At 47.3% G+C, this 11,550-nt stretch overlaps 1 protein-coding gene across 1 annotated transcript; it reads left to right on the forward strand.

The window, feature by feature from the left end:
• Positions 1-482: 482 nt before the first annotated feature.
• Positions 483-11,218, forward strand: zbtb18 (zinc finger and BTB domain containing 18). The gene is given in 4 exon segments (XM_048270021.1): positions 483-3,749; positions 5,906-5,986; positions 9,311-9,846; positions 9,848-11,218. Coding segments are annotated over 3 exon segments (1,752 nt in total). The 5' UTR covers positions 483-3,749; positions 5,906-5,973; the 3' UTR covers positions 11,051-11,218.
• Positions 11,219-11,550: the final 332 nt, after the last annotated feature.

Here is an 11,550-nt window from a genome sequence, read left to right on the forward strand (position 1 = left end):
CACACACTCTGTCTTTCACACACACACACACACACACACACACACACACACACACAATTTGGAAATGCGCCCCTGGTGGACAGTATTGACTCCCCAAATACAACTGATCTTACAGCCTGTAAACCTTTCCGTCTTACACACAGAAACATAAAGGCTCTACTGGTTTGTGGTGGTAACTTTACAGATTTTTTCTTGACTCTTGAGTGAATTGACAGACTTGACCTCAATGCTTTTTGGTGTGCAGGTACAAATGCATGACATCTCACTGACCAGACATGGCCTGGTGGTGGTACTTATACAATCACACTGCCCTGCCCCTCTATTAATGTTAAAAAAAAATAATAAGGATGCTTAAGATAGAAAAGTGGTAAGCCTTTTGACACATATTATTTTTTTCACCTCTTACTTCATTATATCATATGAGTTTAAACATATGTTTGATAGTTATATGACATAATGAAATATCATTTAAAATATTCTTCTTTTTTTTAGCTAGCCTTCAACTAGAATCATTCATCAGCACAATTTTAATGAATAATCATGTTCTACTTTTACATGTTCTGTATAATGTCGTTCTGAATATAAATAGGCTAACCATGTATGCCCTCTAAAACGCTCCAGAACAGCGTGTCATTTCCCCTGGCTCACGTACAGTAGGCCTATGTTAGCACACGCCTGGAAACTTTGCTGGAAACCGGCGTGAGGGAGGGCATTGGGCAAGGCGCGCTGATTTCAATGGATCCAGTTTCCTCCGTCTGTGTGCACTGCCGTGCCTTCGCCTCGCTTGAACATGGATTCCACAGTGACATCAAGAGGAAGGAATGCGGAAGGCCACGCCAGGGTTTCCCACCGTGCGAATCTAACACGCTCCGCGCTGCGCACTCAGAGCGCCGACCTCTGCATCAAGGTAGCCCACACCTACATAGGAATCACTCATTGTATGGCAAGTTAAGGTGCAGCCTAAAATTTTATTTAAAAAATATAAAATGATTAATAAAAAGCAACATGCCCATCTTTTAATTACGATGTTTTTTTTTTTTCATTTTGTGATGTCGTGATTCAACACAGGATGGCTATTCAAGACAGTCATGTGGAATTGCTGGCTTCGTCAGAAGTGCCTTTTTCAAATATTTGGTTTCGTGTAAGGGCAAAAACCACACGTGGCCTACAAAGGTTTTTTTTTTTTTTTTACAGGGATGACTATTTCTGTCACAACCAGAATGCAACATTATATGCCTAAATATGTTGTGCTCATCGTGAGTGTGTCGGCTACCTAACCTAAATTATAAGCCAACATGTTAATTGTTGTGGACAATCTTTCTCATCGTTTAATTGTAGCTATGAGATATCCGAACAGTCTACTTAAAGTGACAAATTGGTCTCTGGCAACATTACCGCTATTATGCCTGAGATTTCCATTCTGCAAGAGCAATGAATGACCTCTGCAAGTCCTTCACTCTTCCAAGAGGCGACTTAAATTCTTCCCGGCTTTGACTGGGGCCTGAACAGATGGAGGGAATTGCAGTAAATATAATTTCAAGCATCAGGCAGCCTGTGCTGCTGACGGCACAGCCGCACTCAAGTAACTGTCATCTCCAAAAACATTTGGGATCAAAACCGGACGGTTGTGGTGGTACAGAGGCAGAAAACTGTCTAAAAAAGGGTTATGCTAATCAGAAACATCAAAACAGACGTATGCACACACCACCATGCAGACTGAAGTAGCCCAGGCAAGCACGCGTGCGCGCACACATAGGCTACACACACACACACACATGACGCATGTTGCAGGGTTCTTACCTGCTCTCACAAGCAGTTGTTAATATCTGTCAAACTATCACTTGTGTGCAATATAAAAGGTGAATTTGAATCAACAACAAGCTAATCACAAATTAATAGGAACAAATATTAAATTGTGTCCAAAATCAGACCTATACGTCAATGATCACTGGCCACTTGATAGCCTCTCACATACTGGCTTTACACTGAGCTCCACCGACAATAATACCGAGGATGCTTTACAAACAATAGGCTAATTGAAAACCCCTCATTTGCCACATTTTCGTAATGAGGTCATTCTTTGCATTAAATCATAATGCCATTCAGTTAAGATCCCAGATCCGGTAAGGCCGCGGTTTGTTTTCTTATGTATTAGTGACGCCAATTAGTTTACTGGGACAAATGAAGAATGTGGGAGCGTTCACGTTCTGGGCGGGATAGGCTAGGCTGTATGCCTCTCTGGACAACCAGCAACACGTGATCGTGTCCCCGAATTCCCAACTTTGTGAGCTGAATAGCGCATCTGTAGGGGCAGTGTCACCCCCAGCTTCGCACCAGCCGTCCATAAATTAACTGGTTAAAAATGACTGCAAGCTACCTATGAGATTTTTACTTTATATAATTAATTCTGTCTGAAATAGCCATAATTGCTATTGGCCAATTATCACTGCTTACATAGGCTATTTAACAATAGGTCTATACTCTGACATGGAAATCCGGGTCATATATGTAGTCTGCACCACAGATGGTATTTTCAATATAGCCTATTCATGTCAAATTAGTTTTTAAAATAAATAATATTGGGGAAAATGACTTCAGTAGGCTATTATTGAGTTATTTAGTTGTTGTAGGTCTATTTAGTTGTTTAAATTCAGTTTCAAGTAATGTATCAGTCATGTTACAATTATCACAATGCTTTAATTTACAATTGTAGGCAGAACTGTTTTAAAATATTAGCAATTTATGCAAATGCATTGACCAACATGCGACGCAGGAGTTTAGCCTATAACTGTGAGGGGAAAACACCCGTAGTCGCCTAATTTAGCGAATGTAGCCTAATCTTAGGCTATGGGATAGACTAAATGTTGTTGTGAAGTTGGCTATTAAGCAACCTAATGTGGAGAAAAATAACGAACACAGGCTAACTTCTTTATTTGGCGATGACGATTCTATAAACCCGAGCGGATTTTATTTCCTTTAAATGTTATTTTGTAGGCCTATATTGAGAAATTCAAGATGATTATAGTCAACAAATCAATTGGCCTGTTCATGAATTTGCATAGTCACAATAACACAAATTGATTAGCCTAAATTAGCTTATTAATATAATTAAAACTTTATGATCCATTAATTATACCCTAAAAGTCGCGCCCCCATTCTTGTCAACGTCCTCTAAATTATTTCTCCAGGTGTCCTGGGTAGGCGAGGCTACAAGGGCAGTTCGTCGCTTTGACTCCGGCTAGGCAAGTCGGAGGAGCGGAGTGGGAAGTGGAATAATGCACCTGTTCTTCGTTGGTCGACCCCTGTGACTACAGTACCCACGTAACATTGCGCTGTCTCCCTCATTCTCTCTTGCTCCGTGCTCTGCGCCAGTCTGTTCGAGGAACCAGTTCGCTTGGCCTTTTTTCTGCCTTCTCACTGTTGCCTGGTGTCAACCTACACCGAGAAGCGACATCCCTCCCTCTTCCCCCCTCAGAGGTTGCTTCCAATTTGCTTTCGCCTTTCTTATCGTCACTACCATTGGCTTCTGCGCTGCCAGTCAGTCGCTTCCTTTTAGCAGGAGAGTTGAGTAGCAACAGCTCGGAAACATCTGGCTGCCGCAGCTCTTCGCTCTCCGCTCGCTCGCTCGCTTGCCCCGTCTTTCCTGCTACTGCAGGTTGTTATGGAAAGCTGCTGAAAGTCAATCTAGTTATTTTTCAACCGAGAAGGATCTGAAGGAGGAAACAGGAACATATCGGATCTCGCTGTCTGTAAGTCCCTTTAATATCGTTGCCTGTTTTGAGCGGATGAAAGAAGGCAAGCCTGGCTTGTTAGGGGGGGTAGAGAAAAGTAACGATCCTTTTCGAGCGACTGTTGTCTTTGCACATGAAATAGTTGCTATGTTAGCTCCTCGGAGATCGAGGTGTAGTGTGTTAAGACGAAGCATCTGGGCCTGCCGCAAGAATTGTAATACGGCAGGTTCAGTGGTTACTTTTATTTTGTTAGCCGTGAGCTAGCTTTTCCCGAATGAGAGGGGTCAGTGTGTGCGGAGGTTGCCGTGTATGTTGTGAATGTTTGGTTGTGTATTTCTGACGACCATGTCCATCTCGTAGCTTGGGATCAGCTCCTTGCGCGTGTTTTACCCGAAGGAGAGCCGGAAAGATAGATGTCTAACGGAATAAATAGACAGATAGGATTAGTCTGTTGAAGTTTTACAGAAGTAACATTAGCCACCTAGTGTATTGGTACCTTATGCTTCTAGCCTACTTGGATTGTGTTTGGACATAAGTTTATATTTCGCATATCTGTAGCCTACAGAATTAGATGGGCGCATGCAACAATCAGAACTGAAATAATCGCATTTGCACTATCATCTACATCTGTCAAAACGATCCTCTTAGTAGTTAGAGTGTAGCCTAAACGAGATTTAAAATCTTAAAACAGGTAATTATGTGTAATTCATGTAAGTGCAAAATAGGAACTTGTGGATAGCTTGGGGACCTTGTTGCCCAGGCGGAAGTTTATATTTCATATTTATTGATGACCCGTTAACGGATGAGGATTGATTTCACTACCCTTGCGTTAGTGTGACATGTCAAATACATCCAGGATCTGCCTATATGTCTTTACATCTGTCGTGTAGACTGATCAAACTGACCCACTACCTCTCCCACTGCCTCTTACATCTGTCTTGCTAACATCCAACACAGTTCTTGGATGCCAAGTTCTTGTTAGAGACCTGTTTGTAGCCTAGTTCAAACACGTGTAAAAATCCACAGCGTTTTTTTTTTTGCTGTTGTTTTATAATATTTGTTTTTATTTTTATATCAAGAGTGGGCCTTATAAAGACCTTTTAATCATACAAGACATACATATATTTCCTACAAGTCAGTGCAAGTCGCAGTAATTACTGAAGTTAATAGTCTGCTGTCGCTATTGTCTGTCGTGTGGTCTACTATACACATCGCAGCCTAGGCTACTTCAGTTTTCTCCCTCTCTGTCAGTTGTCCAAGCGGCTTGGTAAAATTAATGACGGTAATGGTGCAGTCACCGAACCAGAAAGAAGTCGAAAACAATATCAGCTGCGTTGGTCTGTCAGTTGCAAATGTGCTGTGTGCGTCTTTGTTTATGGTAACTGGAAGGAGGAGAGGGGGAGAGCGCGTGAGGGGTAGAGAGATATGTGTGTGCAAGGTGGAGACTGGAGGGAAAAAAACTTGAGGGTATTTAAATTCTCTGTACAGGAAACTAGGTTAGAAAAAAGTGTCGGTTTTCACAGACCTATTTTCCAAAGTTCTCAATTGCTGTGAGATTAGAGGACAGTGTGTGTGTGTGTGTGTGTGTGTGTATGTGTGTGTGTGTGATGGGGGAATTGGCCAGTTTTACACAGGAGAAGCACTTCACTACATTTCCCCCTCTCTTTACTTTTTTTATTCCTGTCTTTTTTTTCTCTCTCTCTCTCTCTCTTCCCCTCTTTCTTTCTCTCCACCTCTGTTTTTTTGTCTTTTTTAAAAGGGGCAGAAAGAGAAGCAAAGTTGTATAGAGGAGAGGCTGGTGGCAAGAGTGTAGAGAAGCAGCATATGGCACTAAGAGGTACACAGCTGGAGGTAGCATTTCCATCTGAACATGATGTCAGAGCAGCTGACAGACTGCCATCTCCCCCCCCCCACCCCCCAGTCTTTTATTCTAACGCACAGACTGGGAGTGTGTGTGTGTGTGTGTGTGTGTGTGTGTGTGTGTGTAGAGCCGCGTGCAGGAGGAGCCATCTCATTCCTCTCCAACATCTCCTCTACTCTGCATCTGTCCCTCACAGTTTGAGTTTTTTTTTTTTCTCTCTCTCTCTCTCTCTCTCTCTCTCTCCCTCCTCCTCCACCTCCTCTTCCTGATCTCTCTCTCTCTCTCTCTCTCCCTCAATCGTTCCTTCTCTCAGTTCACTCCCTCATTGCAAAGGAGTTGCCTACAGCCTGCTTCACTGTCACACTGGACTGAAACAAGTTCATGTATACTGCAGGTACGCTGTGTGTGTGTTTGTACGTATGTATATGTATGTATGTATGTAAGTAGGCTTGTGTAAGTGTGTGTATATGTATATATATATTTATAAATATATATCCGTATGGAGCTGCTTTACGATGAGTTCCGGGAGCAGCACAGGGGCTTGTTTGTTAACAGTGAGCTGAGTAGGAGTAAGAGAAGGAAGGGGGGAGTGTGGGAGCGCTGATCCGTGATCTAGAAGCCGCTGCTGGGCTACCGAGTTGCGGCGGGTGGGTGTGCGTCTGGATGGGGAAGCGCTGCTTGGGACTCTGGTTGACTGATGAACGGAGGTACGGAGGAGCAGTTGTTGTTGTTGTTGTGGCGAGGGAGTTGTCGGTAGTGGCGATGGTGAGCTGCCGGTTCAGGAGAAGCATGGATGGGGAGGCAGGCAGCCTGGAGAGCTAAAGACAAATTCCTTTTTGTTTAGTTTTTTTTTGTTTAGTTTGTGCTGGGCTGCGTGTGGGTGCACGTAGAGGTGTTGGAAGTTGTCGGACGCGTCTGGATGAGTTGGACTGAGGTTAGGAGGCTGTTTGGAGGCAGACCTTGTTTTTTTTTGGGTTATCTTTTTATGGTGTTCTTGAATATATGTTGAATATATTTCGCCTGGCTCAGTATGTGTGCTTTTTTTAATTAAGTAAAATGACAAACGTATGATGTTTTAGATTTTTTTTTTCATTGATTGCAATTAGCCAAATTAATTTGATATTTTTTAAAGTCTAAATTACACACAAAGGACATGTTTAAATATATAGCATATTCTACAAGTGCCTTTAAGTGGCATGGAAAAACAAATCCTAAATGTTTTGAACAACTGTTTGTGTGTGTGTGTGTGTGTGTGTGTGTGTGTGTGTGTGTGGGGCACAAGTAAAAAGCTATATCGCAAAACCTCGAGAGCCTCCTCTGTCACTATCAGGCACTATGTCTTTTTCATCTTGCTCTTCTTAGCCCCTCTTTGCGTTGTGTCTTTGCTTGTGGTTTTTCTGTCCTGTTGGTGACTAATTTAGAACTTGCAGATTGGAGCAGGCTGAATTGGCTAGACAGCTGTAATCGCACCCCTCCTAGTCTTAATCTCTTTATCTGGGCAGCAGCTGCCATATGGCCCCGGCCGGTCAGCTGGATCAGATGTTTGTAAGCTTCCTTCCCGGGCCCAGCCCTCCTCCCCTCTCTCTCTCTCCCCCTCTCCCTGCACAGCTCCTCTCAGGCAAGGCAAGGCAAGGCAAGGCAAGGCAAGGCAAGGCGGGCAGCCGCCTAATTTGATCGCGGCCGGCTACCTTGCGAGCCGAGCTGACCGCCTTATTTTTAGCCATCCTGGGGATTAGGATTGATGTAGACTACAGGGCACTTAGAGTGATTGTATGGTCAATCTGCTGTGGAGGAGCTGGTCCTCCTGGTGGAGGTGGTGGCAGTGGGGGGTCAGTGATTGGGTGTGAGGAGTATCTGTCCGTCTTGAAGTTGGGGAGGGAAGGTGTGTGTGTGTAATATGTAATAGGGTTGAATGTGTGTGTATGGTTAGAGAGGAGGTTGGGGGGGTGTTCAGTTAGCTGGGGGTAGCTGGCTGGGGCAGGGGGACCCTATAAGAGAGGAGGGATGGGGGCTTTTTTTGAGGGGGGGGGGGTTGCTGGACATACCCCCCCTCGCCCACCCGCCCGCCTGAACCCCTCGTAAACTCCCTCATTAAGGAAAATCTGAACTGTGGTTGAGATGGGGGTCGTGTGTGTGTGTGTGTGTTTGGGGGCAGGGGAGTGGATTGTAGAGGCGGGTTAGTCTCACAGTCATTCTGAAAAGAGGAGATTTGAAAAGAGTTCATCTGGGTGCAGCAGTAAATATTAGGCAGGCGCGTTTTATTCCCTCACACCAGGCGGGACTCTCCTCTCACATGTAACAGGTGGACATGTTTTATTTCAGTCTGAAAACGGCATTGTAAAAGCAGAAATTCACAAATTAATTAAATTAAATTGATTTTTAAAAAACAAACATAAAATAAAATAAAATATATTTTGGAATGTATAACTGGATATTGCGTTTTACAATTTTAACTGGATATTGCGTTTGGAATTCATAACAGGAATTTGCTGTTGGAGTTGTAAATGTACAATTCCAGTGATTGTGCACTGGAAGCGTACGTGTGTGTGTGTGTGATGCTTTATTGGCCGTGCGACACATGGGGCTCACCTTAAAGAACAGGTTGGCCAGGCAGGCGGTGTTAATCTGTGGGCCCGGCTCCAGCTTCAGGACGGACGGCCACGTATGCTCCATGGACGCAGGCGCTCGCGTGGGCAGTCTGTGTGCCTCAAAGCCTGTTACCTAAACGCCGCGCCTTGCAACAGCAACACCACACACCAACAGGCATGATTCACACCGCTAAGCCACGCCTAAGAAACAGTGGGTAAAAATAACCAGCGAGAGGATAGAGCTCACGAGTGTGTGTGTGTGTGTGTGTGAGTGAGGGTGAGAGTGACTGTGTTTGTGTTTATGGAATAATACACATTAGTAAGGCATCTGTAAGGGTGGAGAAGTGTAAATCTCTCACACACACATACACACACACATGTACGCAGTGTGTAGGTCTCTATTAATGAACCAAATGCAAATCAGTTGAGGTTATTTTATTTTAAGTTGTGTAATTTAAATTTTAATATTAAATAAAAAAAAACACGGACAATAAATGTTGTTGAAAGTGATCCGTTAATACTCTGTTAATGCACATACTTATTAGCACCGTTGATATGGATGCTAAAAAGTATGTGAATATTTTAGTGTTTTTCTTTTCTCTCACTTTTTTATGTTAAATGTTTGCGGTTGGAGGATTTTTGTGCTAGCAGCCAAGAACAGAGATGTAACTGGTGAAGACCGAGAACGTGTGTATAGCCAGTGTGTGCGTACCCAGGAGATCGGGACAGAACGTGTGTATAGCCAGTGTGTGCGTACCCAGGAGATCGGGACAGAACGTGTGTATAGCCAGTGTGTGCGTACCCAGGAGATCGGGACAGAACGTGTGTATAGCCAGTGTGTGTGTACCCAGGAGATCGGGACAGACAGCAGATGTAGAAGTTCTCTAGAAAACCAAATGGCACATGTGTTCATTCTGACTTCTGTCTTTTCTCTCTCACTCACATTTTGTCCATCTCTCTGTTTCTTCCTTCCTTCCTCCTTACTCTCCATTCCATCCTTCCTTTTGATCTCCCCGTCTCCCTCATCTCTCTGTCCCTCTCCGTCCGTCCTTTCTCTGGTCAGACCCCTCTAACGCGTGTTGTTTTTTCCTTGTGTGTGTGTGTGTGTGTGTGTGTGTGTGTGTGTGCAGGTTATGAAGACAGCATGGAGTTCCCTGACCACAGCAGGCATCTCCTCCAGTGTCTGAGGGAGCAGCGACACCAGGGCTTCCTGTGCGACTCCACGGTGCTCGTGGGCGAGTCGCAGTTCCGGGCCCACCGAGCCGTGCTGGCGTCCTGCAGCATGTACTTCCACCTCTTCTACAAGGACCAGCTGGACAAGCGAGACGTGGTGCACCTGAACAGCGACATCGTGACCCCGCCGGCCTTTGCCCAGCTGCTGGAGTTCATGTACGAGGGCAAGCTGCACTTCAAGACGCTGCCCGTGGAGGACGTGCTGGCCGCCGCCAGCTACCTGCACATGTACGACATCGTCAAGGTGTGCAAGAAGCGGCTGAAGCAGAAGAAGGCCACAGCCGAGGCGGACAGCACCAAAGCGGCGACGCTGGCGGCGCCCGGTCCAGCTGCTCGACAAGGGCGAAAACTTCGGGATGGCAGCACGGGCCGGCCGGCGACGGCCGACCTGCTGCTGGCCAGCGACGACGACGAGGCGGACGTGAAGCGCGACGCTGGCGGCAGCGGCGGGCATGTGGATGCGGCTGACCTCGTCGGAGCGCACGGCCACGCCAGCGGTCGCCAGCAGCCCCGGGGAGGGCGAGGGAGTGGGAGCCACATCGGGGAGGAAGCGGCCGGCCGACAGCAGAAAGTCGCCGGCCGGGAGCCCCAGCAGCTCCACGGGCTCGCTGTCGCGGCGGTCAGTCGCCTCGCGGAGGGTCTCGTCGGACGCCGACTGCGTGCTGGACCTGTCGGTCAAGTCGGGGCTGGGCGGAGGCCCCGGGGAGGTAGTGCCCAGCCTGCCGTTCCTGTTGGGTGTCGGCGGCGGGGGAGGAGGGACGCCGGACAGTCTGGTGCAGGGCGGACTCGTGCAGGTGAAGCTCGAGAAGGACACGGGCTCGGACGATGAGGACATGGTGACCAACGACTACGACATGGAGAACGGGTCAAGGAGCGGACGTCCTCGGCCGCCCTCTCTCCTCCTACCGGGCGGCAACGGCAACCCCAACCACGGCACGGTAGGGGCGGTGCTCTCCGCGGCCCAGCGGCGCTTCGGACTCGAGGCGCACCTGTCGGCGTTGCGCGAGGCCGCACTCCCGCTGACCTGGACCCGCGGCGAAGCCCGGCAGCGGCGAGGACATGCCGGGGGCGAGGCGAAGAGCCTGGGCACCGGACGCCAGCCTCCGAGCCCGGGCAATAGCGGCGGCGCCCTCCTCCCGTACGTGTCCAACATGCTGGGCGGCCCACACCCCCAGATCTTCATGTGCCCGCTCTGCAACAAGGTGTTCCCCAGCCCGCACATCCTGCAGATCCACCTGAGCACGCACTTCCGCGAGCAGGAGGGCGTCCGCGCCAAGCCAGCCGGCGACGTCAACGTGCCCACCTGCTCCATCTGCGGCAAGACCTTCTCGTGCATGTACACGCTCAAGCGGCACGAGCGCACGCACTCCGGCGAGAAGCCCTACACCTGCACCACCTGCGGCAAGAGCTTCCAGTACCGCATAACCTGAGCCAGCCACGCCTGGTGCACAGCGGCGAAGCCCTGCGCCTGCAAGTGGTGCGAGCGCCGCTTCACGCAGTCCGGGGACCTCTACCGGCACATCCGCAAGTTCCACTGCGAACTAGTCAACTCGCTCTCGGTCAAGAGCGAGGCGCTCAATCTGCCTGCCGTCAGGGACTGGGCCCTGGAGGACAGCTCACAGGAACTTTGGAAATGAGGCAGGCGAAACAAACAACACACACACACACACACACACACACACACACACACACACACACTCAAATACATGTGTGTGTTTGTGTAAAAACAGAAATGAACAGAACTGCTTTTTAAGTTATAAAGCTAAAACATTTGAAATGGCATTTGTTCTGAAGAGAAGGTATAAAGGGCTTGGGGTAACAGGGGGAAATGGCATTTGTTCTGAAGAGAGGTAAGGGCATGTAAAGGCTTGGGGTAGGAGGGAGGGGGGGTATTTGAATCAGTCATGTTTCTTTTGTGTTCTTTGCAAAACTCTTGTTGAATTGCACTTTAATAACACATGAAATGTTACTACTGATTAGTTCTTTTTTTTTCCTATGTTTGTTTTGTACAAAAACACACGGACAGTTGCCCGTTATACGTCGATGACACACTCCTTCAGTTTTTACTTTCCGAAATGTGTAAATACACACAAACAAAAACAAAAACATAATTCTATACACTCCGCAAAAGGGTCGT

This window comes from Alosa alosa, chromosome 18 (genome assembly GCF_017589495.1).
Source record: "Alosa alosa isolate M-15738 ecotype Scorff River chromosome 18, AALO_Geno_1.1, whole genome shotgun sequence".
Lineage (NCBI taxonomy): Eukaryota > Metazoa > Chordata > Actinopteri > Clupeiformes > Clupeidae > Alosa > Alosa alosa.